The following is a 21121-nucleotide window of genomic DNA, read 5'->3' as shown; positions in this document are numbered from 1 at the left end:
CTGTTTGAAAAAAAAAAAAAATACAACTCAACAATGTGGTTACCAGATGCTGGAGGTTTCTTTCCACTGTAGCTTTCAATATAATCCACTTTCTCTAACTCTCAGAGATAACCGTCCAATTTGTTTCTATTGAAAGCATTCACAAAGGGTAAATATAAATTTGAAGTAAGCCCATGCACAGAAGGATGCAAAGAAAGTAAATTCTATTATTATAAAAATATTACAAAGTAAATCATGTATATATAACATAGAAAATATATTTAAAAAAAATCAATAAAGGCTTTGTTTCACTATTATATCAAGTCAGGCTATTTTATATAGTTTTAAAATCCTTCAATAAGCCTCATACTAATTTGACTTTTCTTTAATATTCATTCTTACTAATGGGAAATGTTTACCATTTTGAGAGATGCTATCCGGCAATATTTAGTATTGGAATAGTGTTAACCAAATTGAAACATTCGTCAAACACTTATTTTCTCAATGTGTAAAATGGTATTCTAATCTGTCTTTCAGGGTCTTCTTCAAAATCTCTATTTAATATTTGATTCCTCAATTGAAGAGGTGTTGCTGGATAGAGGATGCAACCTGAGACACACAGGTAATGTAACATACCGGTTTACACAATACTCTTGTCAGCTTTTTGGAGTGTTTTTGTACCTAAATAAAATTCTGAATGTTCTATTCTGCCAATGTTTAATACTGTTTTCACTTAAAACTATTATCATGATGTGTAAAATAGCAAGTTAAAATTAATAAATGAGTATACATTGGAAGATGATGAATTCAATATAAGTGATGTGCCCAAAACTGAATGATGTTTGGTTGGATCTATGTGATGCTCTTGAATGCACTAACCAAGAAAACCATTACAATCACTGCTTTGCTAAGAGGCCAACACCACAACTATTTTTTATATTGCTACTGGTTCTTTTTTTTCTCCGGTTGAAGACTTCATGCTTCCCTCCATATATTCCTATTTAGAGCACACTATGGGGGTCATTATGACCCCGGCTGTCGGTGATAACATGGCGGTAAGTACCCCCAACAGGCTGGCTGTGTCTACTGCCATATTATGACATTGGCGGGTTGGCAGAAGCCAACCCTCCACTGTACCACTCCGACCGCCATAGCGGTGACAGCTGACGGGCTGGAGATATCCATCTCCGGCCTGGCAGCTGTCACTGTTCCGCCCGCAGGATTATGACCCCGCTTCCTTACCGCCACAAAAACCATGGCGGTAGGCACTATCAGTGACAGGGAAGTCCTTACCTGTCACTGATAAGGGTCTCCCCCATCCCCCTCCCTCTCCAGGGTCCCCACCCTCCTGTCCAAACCCCCCCACATTCACGCCCCACCCACAAACACACATACATACACACATGCATCCACGCATGCATACATCTATTCACACACACATCTACACACATTTACATACAAATACGCAGACACACATTCACACAACACAACATACATGCAATCACACCTCCATAAATGCACACACATTCAAAACGAAACACACACCTGCATACACGCTGCAGCGACTGTCTTTTGGCAGCTGTGGTAAGCAGTTTTTACAGCCAATGTTGTAATGAGGGCCTATGTCCCCAGTCGGTCCCCCCCCCCCACCAAACTCGTACTAATACAAATGTGAGGTTGTGGTTTTCTTAGCAAACATTTATAGTAATAGCTTTGATAGTAAATATTCCTCTTAGTCATTTAACACTGTTTGGTGAAGTGCTACAGTTGACTTTCAAGCTAAGATATCTCGGTCAAAAGGCTGCCATTTAAGCCACCAGAGCACATCTTCTCCTTTTGTAAGTGCACTACCAGTGGTTTGAGAAGGCAGTAGTAAGCACTGAAGAGTAAAGGAACATAAATGTAACTTTACATCTGAATCTGGTGTTTCAAAAGTGGCAAATCTGTAATACCTAGTGCTAACATCTAAAACCCTTTTTGTGAAAATGATGATATGAAGATAATTGAAAGAAGGAATACAAATCAGGCTGGGCAACAGTTGGTAAGATTAGAACAGATTGTTGTGAGGTAGCTGTGACACATTTCTAACCCTACCTGAATTCCTTAATGTGCAACAGAACTGCAAGCTTCTGCACATTGTCTACTATGTGAATGGAGGGAAACATTATTGAAATATAAGATCACTGTATAGCTTTCCTTTTCAGCAATCATAACTGTTTACCCTTGGGTCTTGTCCTGATGAGACAGACTGATGACATAGACGTACTAGATAACATATTATAGTTTGACACTATATACTATTGTTTGATAATATATTATAGTGTGACATATTTCAAAGAATAGATTAAGCATGCATTTTAGAACTAAAAGTTGTTGATGAACATATGATGGTAAAATCTATGTGATGAACGAAATTAGGAACAATAAAGCTAGACACCCTTTGTTTAAAATGTGGAAGTGTGGGCAAATTATAAGGACTATATAGTGAAATTAAATCTGTGCCTTATTATCTAATCTTGCATCATCAACAATCATCAACAGTGAGGGTTTTCTTAAATGTCTGTTTGTTTGATGAGCTCCAGTAAAAGCTGTCGTGTAAAAGAACCCACTGTAGGAGGCTGGCCTGGTTTGTAGTGGGTACCTAAGGTACTTACACCTTTTACCAGGCCCAGTTATCCCTTGTTAGTGAAATGTAGGGAGTGTTCTAGCAACTTAGGCTGCCTAGAGGTAGCTGTAGCAGAACAGCTTAGGCTGACCTAGGAGACATGCAAAGCTCCTGAAATACCACTATAGTTACACAGTACTTATATACAATAAAAGACAATACTCAGTGTTACCAAAAATAAAGGTACTTTATTTTAGTGACACAAGGCCAAAAATATCTTAGGGGCAATACTCCTTCTGGAGGTAAGTATTATACACAATATACACACTAGTAACCACATGCCAGTCATAGAATAGTGCAAACAATAGAAAATACAATAGATTTCAATGGGCCTAGGGGCAACACAAACCATATACTAAAATAGTGGAATGTGAAGCACAGATTCCCCCCTTGGCAAGTGTAGTGTGTAGAGGGGCGCTGGGAGCGTAGAAAAACACCAAAGGTAAGTAAAGTACCCCAACCCAGAGCCCAGGAAAGCAGGAGTAAAGTACAGCATGTTTCCTGAGGACACACTACAAGTCATGATAAGAGATATTGCAAGAATCAAGCAAGGCTGCAAACAACAAACAATGGATTCCTGGACCTTAAGTCCTGTGCAGAGAAAAGACCAAGTCCAGAAGTTGAAGAAGAGTCCAGGAAGGACAGGAGCCCCTGCCAACCTAGAAGATGGTGCAAAAGTGGATTTTCCTGTAAGAAGAAGAGTACAGAAGAGCACCAAAGAAGATGGCTGCGGGTTCTTGCTTGATGCAGGTGATGTCCCACGTTGAGTTGTTGGATGCAGGCTGTTTGCGTTGCTGCATTCCGCCAACAAGCCTTGGTTCAAGCAAGTACGTGGTTTGTGTCAAAAATGAGCTGCCTGGGCCCAGGAGAGGCCTGGGGGTCTCAACTCGGACTGAGGAGACAGAGGGGGCTCTCAGTGCTTCAGAGAGCCCACAGAAGACCAGGCAGCACCCACAGGAGACCCAGAACACGGGGACCAAGAAGATGCAAAGTGTGGTCGTCGCAGCACTACAAAGGAAGGTCCCACGCCGCCGGAGAACAACTCAGCGAGTTGCGCGTCGCAGGATATAGTGCTGGGGACCTGGGCTACACTGTGCACAAAGGATTCTTGGAAGAAGTGCACAGAAGCCCAAGGAGCTGGAGAAGAAGCGGTGCACAGGGGTACTGTCTCAGCAGGGGAGGCAAGCTCTTACCTCCACAAAATTTGGACAGCTGGACCTTAGGACAGTCTGGGTCAGGTCAGCCCACCACCTGTGTTCCAGGGAGCATGCTCGTCGTCAGGAGACGAGTCCCAGAGTACCAGTCGTCGCAGAAGGGTGGCTGCAGAAGCAGGGAAGTGACTCAGTCACTCCACAGGAGATTCCTTCGGTTCTTCTGGTGCAGGCTGAAGACAGGCAGTCCTCAGAGCATGCACACCTTGGAAACTGTTGCAAATGTTGGCTGGAGCTGAAGTTGCAGGTCACAGGAGTCATCCTGGATACTTTGTTGCAGTTATAGCAGTTCCTGAAGCAGTCTGTGGTTGATCCGACGGTCAGAAGCTGAAGCAGAGGATGCAGAGGATTCCTGGAGGAGTCTCGCAAGCTGAATCTAAGGAAACACCCAGAGGAGATACCCTAAATAGGCCTGAGAGGGGGTTTGGCTACCTACCCAGGTATAACCCTATCAGGAGGGGGGGTCTCTGATGTCACCTGCTGGCACTGGCCACTCAGAGGTCTCCAGAGTGTCCCCACACCTTGGAATCCAAGATGGCTAATGCCAGGGACACTGGAGGAGCTCTGCGCAACACCCCTAGGGTGGTGATGGACAGGGGAGTGGTCACTCCCCTTTCCTTTGTCCAGTTTCCTGCCAGAGCAGGGACTGTGGGTCCCTGAACCGGTGTAGACTGGCTTATGCAAGGAGGGCACCATCTATGCCCTTCAAAGCATTTCCAGAGGCTACCCCTCCCAAGCTTGTAACACCTATTTCCAAAGGGAGAGGGTGCAACACCCTTCTCCCAAAGGAAATGCATTGTTCTGCCTTCCTGGAATTGAGCTACTCAGTCCCCAGGAGGGCAGAAACCCGTCTGTGAGGTGGCAGCAGCTGGGGCTGCAGTGGAAACCTTAGAGAGCTGGTTTGGCAGTGCTAGGGGTCTGTGGTGCAGCCCTCATGGTGCATGGGATTGGCCCCTCAATACCAGATTTGGAATGGGGGACAATTCCATGATCTGAGACACCTCACATGGCCATATTCGAAGTTACCATTGTGAAGCTACATATATGTATTGAAATATATGTAGTGCACATGTGTAATGGTATCCCTGCACTCACGAAGTCTGGAAAATTGGCCCTGGACAACGTGGGGGCACCTTTGCTAGTGCAAGGGTGCCATCACACACAGTAACTTTGCACCTAGCCTTCAGTAAATGAAATGAAGGTTAGACATATAGGTGACTTATAAGTTACTTAAGTGCAGTGAAAATGGCTGTGAAATAATGTGTGCACTATTTCATTCCGGTGCAGTGGCAGTCCTGAAGAAAGGTTTGTCTGAGCTCCTTATGGGTGGCAAAAGAAATGCTGCAGCCGATAAGGATCTCCCGGAACCCCAATGCCCTGGGTACCTAGGTACCCTATACAAGGGACTTATAAGGGAGGTCCAGTGTGCCAATTAGAATTGGAATATTGAGTCACTAAACTATAGTGACAAATTTGGTAATTAGAGATAGCATAAGCACTGGAGTTCTGGTTAGAAGAACTTCAGTGACACAGTTAAGCATACTGACAACACACACATAGACCACAAACTATGAGCACTGGGGTCCTGGCTAGCAGGATTCCAGGGAGACAGGCAAAACATAGTGAAAAACAGGCAGAAATTAGGGGTAACATACCAAGAAAGATGGTACTATCTTACACCCACTATTAGCTTGCTTTCGTTCCAGTCACCAGATGCTGGAAATGACGATCTTTTGCATGGTTTTCACCCACATTTTTCTTCCTTCCCTTCACTGAACCCATTTTTGTTGGCCATAAGGCACTGCACACTTTACTCTTGTTAACCAGTGCTAAAGTGTTCATGCTCTTCCCTTTAAATGTGGTACAATCGGCAGGCCCTAATTGGCACATTAAATATACTTAAGCCTAGTATATGGTACTATATATATATCTCGGGCCTGTAAATTAAATGCTACATGTAGGCTGCAGCACTTATTGTGCCATCCACTAAAGTAGCACTTTAAAACATGTTTCCTGGCCTCCTCTTGCACACAACACAATTCCTGAAGTCTTTTCCTGCTACTACCCAACTGACCAATACCAACTTGACCTTCCTTTGATTCTGCTGCTGGCCTCTGTTTGGAGTGTGCCCTACCCCTCATACAGTGACCCTGCGTCTTGGCCCTTTGCCTGATTTTAGAGTGTACTCCTCCTGTTCTCAAACCGCAAGATCGTGGACGTCGAAACTTTTTGCCAACTTTCTATCTGAATAACCATTGTAGACTCATTGTTGAAGCCAAAGCCTTCAATGTCAAATCGCTGGTCAGCTTCAGCTCACTGGTTTGCCCCACTGAGGGAGATCTAACTTGCATAAAGGTTTCTATGTCTGTAAATAGACGGTCTGCATTGGGACCGCTTCTGAACAGCAGCCCATCAAAGTCTTGGCCTTCCTGGGCATAGATTTCAGACTTCACCCACTCAAAGGTCCATCATGATCAGTCATAACTTAAGTTGTTGGAGCGTTGAGATTTTTTCCACTGTTTTTAATTCAAATTTAAAAAAATTCATGGCTCAATTTCTACATGTTGGTTACTTGTCATTATCGGTGTCATTTGATTTATTAAAATGTACTTTATTTTTTCTAAATTTGTTTAGGATTTTCCATGTGTTGTGTTTTACCCTCATACTGCTTGAGTACTGTACACATATTTTATACATTGTCTCTAAGTAAAACCTGATTGATTTATGCCAAGCTACAAGGTGTAAGCACAGGTTTAGTTATTTACATTTCTGGTTAATCCTGACAAGGATTGTGATTATTATTTGAACTGGGTTCTCATCCCCTTCACTAATGCTTCTAACTTCATACATCTGAAATTCATATATAAAATTATCCAGATTGCTGTGCTGGAGTGTCCAATTTAGAGGAGGAGGTTTGTTAATCCAACACTGTGGTCACCACTGTTTATTCTGAGAAGCATACTGAAACTGTTAAATATAGCATCATATGGTTTTGAAGATCTTCATTATAGAAACGGAGCTAAAACAGAAGAAAAGGAATGCACAACAACCCAATTCTAGCACCCAAGGAGCTGAAGACCTCAACATAAGTGCAGAAACAGAGTTTCACAATGGCTCATACATAGCTTTTTAACCAAGAAGAGTGCAAGAAGTTTTTTCATGTCATGCAAAAGAATAGTTTCCTGCAAGATCACTTTATGTCCCCTAAAAAGGGCAGTTTTATTTTTTTTCATTTACCTCACTGCCACCCAATGGGTTTATGCTGGGGTTGCTGATTTACCCTATTTGATGAAATCATCAGCCCTATTTTAGACCTTGCAGAAAGACAAACTAGCCTCAATTAGAGCCCAGTTTAGGATGAGGTACTGCTTCAATCATCAGCCATTGAAGAAAACATGAAATAGCGTTATTTCAAAATACAGGGGATGTTTGACATCTTGTACAAAGTGAGCAGTAGAATGAGAATGTGCAATTTCCAAGACATAGCTACCTATAAGTGAGTTAGCAATGGTGGCTTTGACCCTTATTCAGAGGGCTGAGAGGCTTGCTACCCCTAGAGGCTTTTTCACTGCTCCCCTGTTGGAGGTACTGTCAGATTTAGTTGACCTCTAAGCCTTCAAAGTATTCACCAAATTGAGGAGCTTGCCAGGTGGGTTCCATATTCCATGCTTGTAGTGCTTGCTTGGCAAACCTTTTTTACTTTTCAATAAGTAACTCCCAAGCTGGCTGTTTGTGGTTAAAAAGCAAAAAATAAATCAATGGGCCTGATACACAGGAAGTTATTTCCTTGTGATTAGGAGTAGTGAATGTTTTCCCTGGTTGTGACTACCATGCCTTGCAAGGCAGTCCTTGGGATGAAAGTTTAGTGATGGTCACCTGCCAGAAATAGGGCAAGGCACTGTAATTATGACCTGTCAGACTAGTGGGAGACATCCTGCCAGGCCAAAGGTTTTTGTTGGAGGAGCCAACTGAGGCTCCTTTGACAGAAGTTCAGTGGTTTCCCCATCTCTAAAATGGGTTGAAGAGCCCCAAGTTTGGCAGAGAAGGCGAACCACCAATTAATGGTTTAAAGGTAGTTCTCCTGCTCTACTATCCTGTAAATGAGGGCCTCTATGGTTAATTTGATTCCCCTATAGGAATGTGTTTATTTAACTGCTAACATCATTGGTTCCATTTAACAAATGTAAACAAAGCTTTCATAATAAAATATACATGTACCTGAGCCTGAGCCTCAAACTCTTTGTTCAGCTTGATCAGAGAACCTACAGAAGAAGTATCAACAGCTACATTTTTCATTAAAGCTACATCTTGATTTCTTGCTCCAGTGCTCTTTTGCATTAGCTAAAGTGAAGTCTGGTCATTCACAACAACAGAAAATCTTTTTTAAACATCATTAATGAAGCAGAACAACACTCCGATAAAAAAATTCCAGTTCAAGGTTGTAAATTTTACATCATCTTCCTGACCAGAGATAATGGTGCCTGCAAAATATTTTCGTGTGGAGAAGAGATCCAAGTGTGCACATGTAACATGCAGTTTACCACATCCCTATCACTGTACAAGAGACTGATTGATCGGTGGGTAATCAGATGCATATGGCCCTCTCCTCTTCCTAGTAAAACACAAATAGATGCACTGCAGTAGCAATGCTGAAGAGCACAACTACTCTTAACTTCTTTGCACTCAATGTTAGAGTTCTGTACACATTCACCCAAAAGCCACCAGGCTGTTTATGGTTGGGAGGACTGGTGGGCAGCAGGACCTCTGCTATGCACTTCTAAAATGTTAATATTCCTTTCCTTTAGCAAGCGCTCATCTGGTTATACCAATGTTAATTTACAGTTCAAGGTATTTCTCTAGTTGTGCGGTCATTTCTCTACTCTGAGCAGTCTCTACTGGTATCCCTAGTGCTTTCCCAAGCTTCAGTATTCCTTCCCTGCCCTTTGCCCAGTGCTCCTACAGTGTCTCCAAAGCTACATCATACTCTCTAGTGCCCTACTAGTGTCTCCGGGCTCTTCTCCTGTCACCCAGTGCTCATTCTGTGCACAGTGCTGCTTCTCTTTGGTCTTCTTGGACTTAAGTTCTCCTGGTCAACTTGCTCCTTTCCCTTTTCATGATGAAGCAACAGAATTGTGGCTGTAAAACCCCTCTCAGTAAACAACATCAATAGTGTCCCTGGGATTAGTTCCTGACACGAGAGGAGGCCCTCCTGCAGCCACATGCAATTCTTGGCATGCACACAGATAACAAGGCATTTCACTCCTCCTGCACTGCTTTCATCTAACATTAATGAGCAGCATACCTTTAAAGCAAGCTTCCTATGAGTGCTGTCAATTTACAAATATTTTCCTGCTTAATAAGTTTATCACATATTTAGATTGCACAAATATTATTTAAAATCATAACTACTTAAGCATTTTAATTTCCCTCAAAAGGTAAGTAACAAACAGACAAAACAGGTATTACTGCTTCTCCAAAGTCCTCAATTTATTCTTCATAAAAATGTAAAAATGTATTTGACTTTTCACCAGTTAAAGCTCTTCAAAATGGCAAGTCATCAGATAAAACCTATTTTTATTATTATTATAATTATTGTTATTATTATTACTATTTTTGCTTTACTAATCATTTACAAGCACTGGCAATGCCATTAGATCTGACTCTAAAGGAATGCTGTATAGTAATGTGAAGCATTACAGGTAGATAGTATGGTAATGGATATTTGTTTGTGTGGAAGCCAGGAACTTTAGAATTATAATGGTGTAGCTTAAAAGGTCAGTCAATTGTTACACTCTTAAACCAGACCTAAAAACTGAGGGTAGGGTAATGACTGCCCTCTTTTCATTTCTATGCCAGAGAAAAACATCACACATTATCTAGCTAATTTAGGCACTTTAATAACATTACAATGTCATGTACGTGCCCCTGAAAGTTCAAGAGTAGGCAGGTGGATAAACAAAATGATAACAGCTGTGTGGATGGAGCCAAACACTTTTTTATGAAAGCACACAACATCTGCCCAATCAAAACATGTACTACTGGCTCCCAATATATGGATGGGGTTAAAGTCCTTCTTTTGGTGATTCTCATATAATTGTTTGGCAACACCTGCACTGTCAAGCCAGACCATAAACAGTAAGTGCTGTTTATACACCGCTTATGTCTTTCTGTGAGAACATTGTTTGAAAAATTAAATTAACCAATAAGTTGAGTTCTAAATTAACACAATACTATTGAAATAGCCACAATAATTAGGAAAAAACTGTTGCTTATATTAAGGAGATTGAGGGAACTTATGGAATTAAACCAATAAACATATTCTGATCGGGCTCAAAACTGTACACAAATGAATACAGTGTTTGTAGGAGGCTGGCCTGGATTCTAGTGGGTACCTTGGGTACTTACACCTTATAACAGGTCCAGTTATCCCTTATTAGTGAAATGTAGTAGTGTTCTAGCAGCTTAGGCTGATAGAGGCAGCTATAGCAGAGCAGCTTAGGCTGACCTAGGAGACATGCAAAGCTCATGCAATACCACTTATAGTTACACAGTACTTATACACAAGTAAAGACAATACTCAGTGTTACCAAAAATAAAGGTAGTTTATTTGGGTGACACAAGGCCAAAAATATCTTAGAGACAAAACTCCTTCTGGAGGTAAGTATTATACACAATATATACACTGAACACCAAAATTAGACAAGTAAATAGTCATAGAACAATGCCAGCAATAGGAAATGCTATAGATTGCAATGGGAGAAAAAAGGTCTAGGGGCAACACAAACCATATACTAAGAAACTGGAATGCGAATCACGAATTCTCCCCTAGACAAGTGTAGTATGTACAGAATCACTGGGAGAGTAAGAATACAGTAAAGGTAAGTAAATAACCCGCCCCAGAGCCCAGAAAAGCAGGAGTAAAATACTGCAAGTTTCCTTAGGGCACACTACACCTCATGATTGGGATTTTGCAGCAGCCAACCAAGTCTGCAAAGAACAACTGCTGGATTTCTGGACCTGAAGACCTGTAAAGGAAGGGGGCCAAGTCCAGAAGTCGAAAGAAGTTCCAGGAAGGACAGGAGCCCCTCCCAACCCAGAAGAGGGTGCAAAAGAAGAGTCCACGGTTGGTCGAAGACTGAAGGAATTCACCCGAGAAAGATGCCAGGGGCGTGAAGATCGATGCAGACGTGATTTCGTGTTGGGAGTCGCCAACAAGCCTTGGCTACGACAAAAGTGCGTTTTGCATCAAAATGGCACTGGATGGTCCCAGGAGGGACCTGGGGGCCTCAACTCTGTGTGAGGAGGAAAAGGGGGCTCTTAGCACTTTAGAGAGCCCTCAGGATGCCAGCCAGCACCCCAGAGGTCCCAGGACACAGGGGCAAAGGAGGTGCAAAATGCGGTTGATGTAGCACAACAAAGAAAGGACCCCCACCACCGGAGAACAATTCAGCAAGTTGAGCGTCACAGGATGGAGTGCTGGGCATCTGGGCCAGGCTGTGCATGAAGGAATTTTGCTAATAATGCACAGAGGTGTCAGGTAGTGAAGAAGACGCCGTACACAGGGGTAACGTCACTCTCTAGGAAGGCAAGGTCTTACCTCCTCCAAATTGCATCAGCAGGACCTTAGGAGAGTCTCTGTCGATGATGTCCACCCTTTGTGTCCTTAGGAGCACGCACGTCACTGTGAGAGGAGTCCAAGGGTACCGGTCGTCGTCTTGGAAGGTGCCTGCTGGAGCAGAGGAGTGACTCCATCACCCCACAGGAGATTTCTTCGGTCCTTCAGGTGCAGGATGAAGACAGGGAGTCCTCAGAGCATGCATACCATAGAAACTGTTGCAGTTGCTGACTGAAGGAAACTTGCGAGCAGAATCTGAAGAGAACCCACAGGAGAGACCCTAAAAAATCCTTTGTCCAGTTTCGCGCCAGAGCAGGGGACAAGGGGTCCCTGAACCGGTGTAGACTGGCTTATGCAAGGACGGCACCATCTGTGCCCTTCAAAGCATTTCCAGAGGCTGGGGGAGGCTACCCCTCCCAGCCTATAACACCTATTTCCAAAGGGAGAGGGTGTAACACCCTACTCTCAGAGGAAATGCTTTGTTCTGCCTTCCTGGGTCGGGGCTGCCCAGACACCAGGAGGGCATAACCCTGTCTGTTCGGTGGCAGCAGCTGTAGCTTCAGTGCAAGCCTGGTTTGGCAGTACTGGGGGGTCCATGGTGGAGCCCCCAGGATGCATGGAATTGGCTCCTCAATACCAGATTTGGAATGGGGGACAATTCCATGATCTTAGACATGTTACATGGCCATATTCGGAGTTACTATTGTGAAGCTACATATAGGTATTGACCTTTGTAATGGTATCCCCGCGCTCACAAAGTCCCGGGAAATGGCCCTGAACAATGTGGGGGCACCTTTGCTAGTGCAAGGGTGCTCTCACACTTAGTAACTTTGCACCTAACCTTCAGCAAGTGAAGGTTAGACATATAGGTGACTTATAAGTTACTTAAGTGCAGTGAAAATGGCTGTGAAATAATGCATGCGTTATTTCACGCAGGCTGCAATGGCAGGCCTGTGCAAGGGTTTGTCTGAGCTCCCTATGGGTGGCAAAAGAAATGCTGCAGCCCATATGCAACTCCTGGAACCCCAATGCCCTGGGTACCTAGGTACCATATACTAGGGACTTATAAGGGGGGGGGGTTCAGTGGGCCAATTGAAATTGGTAAATGAAGTCACTAGGCCACAGTGACAAATTTAAAAGCAGAGAGAGCATAAGCACTGAGGTTCTGGTTAGCAGAGGCTCACTGACACTGTCAAGCACTACTGACAACACACACATTAGGCCACAAACTAGGAGCACTGGGGTCCTGGCTAGCAGGATCCCAGTGAGACAGGTAAAATACACTGACATATAGGTTTTTATCTATGAGCACTGGGGTCCTGGCTAGCAGGATCCCAGTGACACAGTAAAAACACACTGATACACACTCACAAACAGGCCAAAAGTCGGGGTAACCATGCTAGAAAGAGGCTACTTTCTTACAGTGTTGACAGTAAATACACATCATCACAATATCTAGCTTACTGTGCAGAGAGTAATCTTAAAATCAGAACCTCTGAGGTAAATGATCCTAAGCAGGGTGAATCACGACAAGGACACTTTTGCTACATCTTGCCATAAAAACACTTAACAAGTATTTCTGCCATAGTTCACTCAAATGAAGACCTCAATACATATATTTAATTGTAAATAACATTATAATTTGTTTTAAAGTACTATATTTTAAATAAAATGAACATATTCAAAAATATGTAACTTAAAATATAACAAATAATGTTACTTTATTAACCCTAAAAAATAAAGATACATTTGATATTTGTTAAACCATTTATAAATGAGTAAAAATAAATAAATTATACATACCAATAACTTTATTAAAGACTTAAAAATAAATAGTTTAAAACACAGTTCAGGGTGGGGTAACTGGGCTGACCTGCTATGGATTCTGAGCAAGTGGGCCAAGTACCCTTTCTGCTCATGACTCTCAGTGGTAAAAGTGGTCGAGCAGTCAAGTTGCTCTAGGCAGTGAACACGCCTCATAACTCAAAGTACAAACAGCATGAACAATAAATCAATGTCCAGAGGCGTATTTTATTTCTAACTCTACACATGCAAAGGTATACAACATTCAGAAGCTATAACACATTCCCCCTTGAGGTCGGGGCTCTAGTAGTTGTCAGGTGATTCCCTGTCTCACCTTCCTTCATGTAATGTGTTGAGGGACGTAGCCATGGAATGCAGCCCATTAGATCATATTAGGTTCTTCCTTGGAATTAGTTAAAAGTGTTAGTGGTGCTAGAGCACAATTAGCAGTGCGTCCCCTGGGGCCCCAAAGGCCCAGTTACAGTCTTACTTGCTCTGGCCTTATGGCATTGTTCAGCGGTGCAGTAAGTGCTCTCTCCTCGGGTGCTCACAAGTCTGGATCCCCCTACAGCAAAGTTGGGACACTCGCAGTGTACACCGTAGCATCCGGCGGTGCAGTCTTTCCCTGTTGAGGAGCACTGCAGTTTTGTTCCTGTAATTGAAGCTGCTCTTGCTCACAAGAAACAAAGGTAAGTTGCTTTTCCCCCTAAAAGACGGGGGGTGCTGGTGTGGATTTCGGTTCCTGGCTGGAGCTATAATGAAGGTACAACTTCGTCAGCAGCATCCTAATGATCCTCAAAGATTCTGCCCAGTGCAGATCCCAGCAAGTGGGCTCATTCCGCTGGTTACAGTGTATTCCTTTAGCCCCTCCTGGCATACAGGGTTGATGTGGTACTCATGATCTAGGTGCAGACTTTCCCTATGTGACCGCCCTCACTACGGTGGCCCCTCCTGGCATACCACCTATAGCAGTCACAAGTCCATGCTCCTGGCCTCCAAAATCAGTTAATCTGTGACCCTCTGGCATATAGGTTCACGGTGGCATGGCAGTGCGGGCCTGTTACTTCACACACAGCGCTTCTGGCATGACTCAGGATCAGGCGGTCTTCATCTGGCATATGGGGGTCGCAGTGCCGATATTACACTGGGGCAATGACCCAATCAGTGCATAGCCTGACACCTCTTGCTAACTGAATCTTTGTGTAGGGATCCTCACTGGACCTCCCTCCCTCCCTCCAACGGTGTCCTGCTGTCTCCTTCACAAGGCATACTAGTCATGGCAGGCAGGCAGGCAATGGTGCTCCAGGCTCTAGGGCAGGTGGTCTTGGTTTCTTAGGAGATGTCCCCTCAACCAGCAGGGCGACTAGCAGGCCTTTGATCCAGTCCTGGTCATGGGCAGAAGTCTTGCAGAGCTTACCCTCCTCATATAGCCCCTAATCTGGCTGCTTTGCAGATGACAACGTTTGGGATCTCAACCTCCACTTCATATGGTCCTTTTTCAGACACCAAATGTGATTTGGGGTCTCAATATTTGAGGATTTTTTGTTGGGGTTCTGCTTCTTTTGAAATCAACAACTTTCCTTTTCTTCTTTCCTTTGAAAGGATGGCTGTCACAGCAGGCATGACTTCAAAGCTGACTGACCCACAACACAATTTATGAGAGAGACCAGAGTTCACACCTGGATCTCAGCGGCAGTTATCTGCGCATCAAAAGGTTAATCTTGGGCTCCTACCCTTACTCTTAAGGATTCTCTTATCAGCCCGATCTTCCTTCTGGAGATTTGTCTAGGCCCCTTCCTTGTGATCTATCACTGAATCAAAGAGCAACCTTTTGAAAGTGTCAAAGATGTATCCCTTCCTGTAGTGTGCCCCATGCAGCTCACAGGAATGCAGCAAGACAAAATCTGTTTGCAGGATTCCTCTACTCCTCGTGTCTTCACCAGGTAGGCTTAGCCTCCCAACCTGCAACCCAGAGTCCTCCATGTAATGTGCCATTGCAGGTACCTTGGCACTCAGTGTAGATTCCCAGCACACTTACTAGACAGCACTGTTGCTTCCATACATTGTACCATTGCAGGCACAAAAACATTCATAACACACATTCAATCTATGTGCATTGTTCAGCACTATAGGCTTTCTGCATCGTACCAGGGTGTGCTGTTTTAAAACACACAGAATGCAAGCACACACACTGCACAACACTTCACCCTTCATGTGCTGTATTTCACACAAGCACACACACACACACACACACACACACACACACACACACACTCAGCACATGCTTTCTTTGCACATGCACTGCATCTCTCGTACTGTATCCCAACAGGCACACATATATTCAGTACATGCACTAACCTTACACATACTGCACAGTACTGATCTATCCTTGTACTCTATCCTTTACAAAATAAACAAGTGTGAAGTCAACACTGCTGCACTGCCCAGCACTTCCACATCTACCCGATGTAGGCCAAGGGTGAATTGAGCACACAGCAGCAGAACCTTTTTAAAAAGACGAGTGAGTCTGTAGGCCTTGCTCCAGTGCAAAGGGTAAAATGGACCTGTTTACTACTACTGATCACTACATGGTATGCTGCCACCACTTTACTCGGTCTGCTTAACTGTTGGAGAAGGCTGTAGCCTTCCACCACCATGATGGTAGCGCTTTGGGTGTCACTCCCGGTCCAACAAGACCCCATTCCATGAGACAGGCCTAGAGAATGGCACACATGCATGTCCTTTGTTCACCTATGACAAAAAAATCAGCTTTAGTGTTAGACCTGGCATCCTTGGCGTGGTTTCCCCTGTCTTTTTGCTTACGCTTCTTGTACTTTTGACTGTGTGCTGGACTTTGTTTTTGCTCGTTTTGGTTCATTGGGTACATTATCACTGCTGAGCAGTGCAAAAGCGCAAGTGCTCTCTGTGTAAACCATATGTGTAATCGGCTTTTTTATGACTGCCATATTAGATTTACTAGTAAGCCCCTAGTAAAGTGCACTAGAGGTGCCCAGGGCCTCTAAATCAAATGCTACTAGTGGTCCTCCAGCACTGCTTGTGCCACCCACATGAGTAGCCCTGTAAACATGGCTCAGACCTGTGTGTGCAGTTTTAAACTGCCAATTTGACCTGGCAAGTTTACCCACTTGCCAGACTCAAACCTTCCCTTTTTGTACATGTAAGGCACTCCTAAAGTAGGCCCTAGGTAGCCCAATGGGCAGGGTTCAGTGTCTTTGAAAGGTAGGACATGTAATGGTGTATTTTACATGTCCTGAAAGTGAAATACTGCCAAATGTGGTTTTCACTATGGTAAGGCCGATCTCTTCCATAGGTTAACATGGGGACTGCCCTTAAATATCTTTAAAGTGTAGCTTCTCATTGGGAGTTTGGGGTCTCTGAACTCACAATTTAAAAATACATCTTTTGGTAAAGTTGATTTTTAGATTGTCAGTTTGAAAATGTCACTTTTAGAAAGTGGGCATTTTCTTACTTTGCCATTCTGTGCCTCTGCCTGTCTGTGGAATTCAGGTTTGTGTCAGACTGACAATTGGGCTTTTTGTGAATTCCCTATAGACAGAGACACGAAGGGAGCCGACGAGTGTCTTGCATATCCTAATGTGTCTCCTGGGCTAGAGAGGGGAGGGAGGAGCTGAGACTTACACCTGAAAGGGCTGTGCCTGTCCTCACACAATGCAGTCCCCAACCTCCTGGTGTGTGTGTGGGGCCAGTTCTGGGCAAGGCAGAATCTTGTGAACAACACAGACTTTCCTTTGAAGTTTGCTTCTTCAAAGGCAGAAATGGGTATAAGTAGTGGACCCAAAAAAACAGACTTTTAGAACACTTCTGGATCAAGAGGAACCTCTGGCAAGGAGAAGAGCTGGAGGAGGGGGACTGCCCCTTTGCCTGTGAATGTGCTTTGCTGGGTTTGCCTGCAGATGCTGCTTCTACCTTAGAGAGCATAAACGCTGGACTTTGCTGTATTTTCCTGTGTGTGAAGTGTCTCCAAGGGCTTGGACTGAGCTTGCCCCCTGTTTTGAAGTCAAGTCTTAGGGCCATGAAAGAATTCCTCTGCCAGCTCCTGGACTCTCTTGCTGAGACGCCTACCCTGCCGAGTGGTGTCCGATCCAGTCCCTGGGCCCTTGAAAGGAGAAGCTGGATGAACCAAGACTGAAATCCACGCACAGGAGGCGAGTGAGAGAAAAATTGAGGCAGCACCTGTTTTGCGGCTGAAAAATCAACGCACCACCTGCATTGCGGCTGGAAAATCGACGCAACACCCGCTTGTGGCTGCCAAAATCGACACATCACCCATGCAGCGGGACTCTTTACCACCGTGCACCGGTATTTCGCATGCATTATCACTGGGTGTCAAAATCACAGTGAACCTGTGCGGACCCGAGGTTGCCGATCCGGAAATCGACGCATCTCTCTTCTGCAGGAGAGAGAAACAACGCATCGCCTACCTAACCGGAGAAGAAACAATGCACGGCCTCACGTGCAAGTCAGGAATCAACGTATTGCTTACTTTTCTGATGCACGCTCGTCCGTGTGGCTTTATTTTTGACGCATACCAGGTACTTTGTGTACAAGTATCGCATCCATTGATTTCTACGGAGTAAGACTCTTTTTTAATTTAAAAATTCATAACTTTACTTGTGTATGTGGGAATTTTGTCATTTTGGTCTTGTTTGCTTTAGATAAATATTGTGATCTGGTGTTGTGTTCCTTTTTATAGTGTTTTCACTGTATTACTGTGTGTGTTGGTACAAATACTTTACACATTACCTTGGAATAAGCCTGACTGCTTGTGCCAAGCTATTGAGGGGATGAGCAGGGGTTGTCTTAGGAGTATAACTCTCTTACCCTGACTTGAGTGAGGGTCCATGCTTGGACAGAGTGCAAACTGACTGCCCCATTTCTAACAATTAAGGATCCAGACAACAGTACAGTTGGGCACTCAGGGCAGGGGTACACATCTCTTACTATGTAGAAGACCTATCAGCCCCAACAAATACGTATAATTTTTAACATAAATATACTGCATTGATTTGTGAAATCCAGGATGAAGTCATATGCAGTAACCTAACTCCAGTAAAAACATATTTTAAAAAGGTAAATACAAAAATTAAACTGTGACAAATTGTGTTGTTTGTTGAGGAGGGTGAGAGCCCTTCTCAGACAACAGCCACAGTCCAGGTCATGGTGAATCATTAAAGTCACTAAATTAAGTGATGCTGAACCGTATGATAGGTTGGCACAAAAGCAGTCATGCTTAACTTCGAGGCAAGGTTTAAAGTATTTACGGAGCACACAAATTCTAATAAAGTGAAAGCATGGCACAAGAAAAATCCCACACCAATTTAGAAAAGTAGAGCTAATTTTAATAAATTGTTTGACACCAAAACAACAAAAATCCAATTAGTAGAACATGAAATATGCGGGTTTATAGGCTTAGGTAACCATAGTGCTTAAAAGCCCAAAGTGCCAGCCATGGTAACCTGGTCGCACTGGACCTGGACAAAATCACAAGGTGAGGCCAAGCACGAAAGAGTGCCGTCTAGATACAGGGACCCTGTTAAGCCTGCTGATAATTGTACCTAATGACCTTAATATGGGGCTTTACACCATCCAGCTACGGTTCCAAGGTGTGATGCAATTGTCCTGTGTTGAGATCAAATCAGGATTGATAGAGTGCAACTACACACCCATAAGGGTCTCAAGCCGCTGAGGGGGGTTTGTCCTCCGTGGTTCAGTTGAAGAGACAGGTTTAAAGGTCCTCCCTGAATTGAGGTAACAATGGTGACTGCCAGAGGTGCAGGAGCAAGGTGTTTCAGCTCTTTGCCACGAGGTAGGTGAAGTATCTTCCTCCACCCGAGGTCCTAAGCATGTGGGGTAAGGTGGCTAGTGCCTGATGAATGTAGAGGTCTGGTGGGGGAGTCGAAGGTGATGCAGTGGTTGAGGTAGATGGGTTTTGGGTCATGGAGGGCCTTGTATGCATGGATGAGGAGTTTGAAGTTGATTCTTCTGTCAAGAGGAAGCCAGTGGAGGTCTCTTAGGAGTCTGACAGAGGTGTTTTGGATGTGCTGTAGTTTCTTTAGGTTCTTCTGGGCGGTGCCGACGTACAGGGTGCTGCCACAGTCAAGTCTGCTAGTAACCAGGGCATTGGTTACGGTTCTGCGGGAGTCTTTTGGGATCCATTTATAGATCTTCCGGGGGAGGTTGAAGTGTGTAAAAACAGGAGGATGCGACTGAGTTGACTTGGCAGGTTATGATGAGCGATGAATCCAGGATGAAACCGAGGTTGCATGCGTGGTTTGTTGGGGTGGTGGGGTGCCGAGGGTGGCTGGCTATCAGGAGTCATCCCAGGCTGATGTGGAGGGTCCCAGGATGAGGATCTCTGCCTTGTCAGAGTTGAGTTTGAGGCAGCTGTCCTTCATCCAGGAGGCGACAGCTTCCATCCTGTTGTGGAAATTCTTCTTTGCAGTTGTTGGGTTTTTGGTCAGTAGATGATCAGCTGGGTGTCATCGGCATAGGAGACAATGTTCAGCCTGTGGTTCCGGACAATAGATGGGAGCAGGGGCCATGTAGATACTGAAGAGTGTGGGGCTCAGGGAGGATCCCTGTGGATCTCAGCAGCTGATCTCTATAGGTTCTGACAGGTAAGGCAGGAGTCTGAGTCTCTGTGTTCTGCCAGACAGGAAGGAGCGTATCCATTGTGGGGCCTTTCTGCGGATGCCAGCTGCGTGGAGTGTGGAGCATAGGGTGTAGTACGAAACTGTGTTGAGGGCATCAAATAGGTCAAGGAGCAGGCAGTTGTCATCTGTGGCCATGAGGAGGGTGGTCTCTGTACTGTGCTTGCTCCTGAAACCTGAAATGTCCAGGGTGTTGTTGTTCTCAATATGCTTACGGAGATGTATTGATGGCCTTTTTGATGACCTTGGCTGGGAAAGGCAGCAGAGAGATAAGGCAGTAGTTCTTGAGGTCCAGCGGGTCGGCCGAGGGATTCTTCAGGTGTGGGCGGATCTCGTTGTGTTTCCAGTCCTCAGGGAACGTGGAAGGTAGCTAGATGTATCTATGGAACAGTTGAAGGTGTGGCAGAGCTCGGTTGCGATGGAGGTGTTGGCTTTATTGAAAATGTGCTGAGGACTGGGGTCCATAGGGGCTCCGGAGTGGATGCTGCTCATGATGGAGCGGGTCTCGTCTGTGGTGAGGGTGGTCCAGCTGTGCAGGATCTGTGACGGTTCAGAGGGTTGTTGCTGAGGGGTTGTTGGAGGGCTCAGACAGTCTTGGGGTCTGAAGCTGTCTGATATGTCTTTGATTTTTTTGGTGGAAGAAGTTGGCTAGTCTGTCATAGAGGTGTTGAGATGGAGGGATGTTTGCTGTTTCCGATTTGGGTTTGATGAACTGTTTGACCACAGCAAAGAGCTCTTTGGTGTTGTGTGCAGTGGGGTTGATATGGTCCTATAGGGCGACTATCCTGGTGGCTCTGATGAAGTGGTGGTGGGATTTGTTGGCAGCTTTGAAGGCTTTGAAGTATTCCAGTGACTTGCTATTTTCTCTAGCCAACTGCATGTGTACCTGAAGTGCGGGGACAAACCAGCTGGCCTTCTTGAGGTGGTGTTTAGCTGAGATCTTTCTGAGACCTGCTAGAGTGTTGCCGCATTTGGAAATTCATTGGTGGAAGTTCTGCGCTGAGATGTTGGTGTTTGTGGTGAGGGGTGGGGGAGATTTTCTGAGGGTGTTGATGAGCTGTTCCTCTGTGATATGGTTCCATTTTCTACTTGCGGCTCAGAGTATGCAGAGGTGGATGGTCGGTGTGGTCATGGTGAAATGAATGCAGTGGGGGTC

The 21121-nt window shown here is 44.6% G+C and overlaps 1 protein-coding gene across 2 annotated transcripts in view; it reads left to right on the top strand.

The window, feature by feature from the left end:
* THBS2 (thrombospondin 2) overlaps nt 1-21121 on the top strand; it is a 542122-nt gene that overhangs the window by 56564 nt on the left and 464437 nt on the right. For both annotated transcript variants that reach the window (XM_069234978.1, XM_069234977.1), the window contains exon 4: nt 517-601. In XM_069234978.1, coding sequence (XP_069091079.1) covers nt 517-601 — 85 coding nt within the window. The remainder of the gene's footprint in view (nt 1-516; nt 602-21121) is intronic.

This window comes from Pleurodeles waltl, chromosome 5, assembly GCF_031143425.1.
Source record: "Pleurodeles waltl isolate 20211129_DDA chromosome 5, aPleWal1.hap1.20221129, whole genome shotgun sequence".
Lineage (NCBI taxonomy): Eukaryota > Metazoa > Chordata > Amphibia > Caudata > Salamandridae > Pleurodeles > Pleurodeles waltl.
Note: the sequence above shows the minus strand (reverse complement) of the source record. Positions and strands in the feature narration are given on the sequence as shown.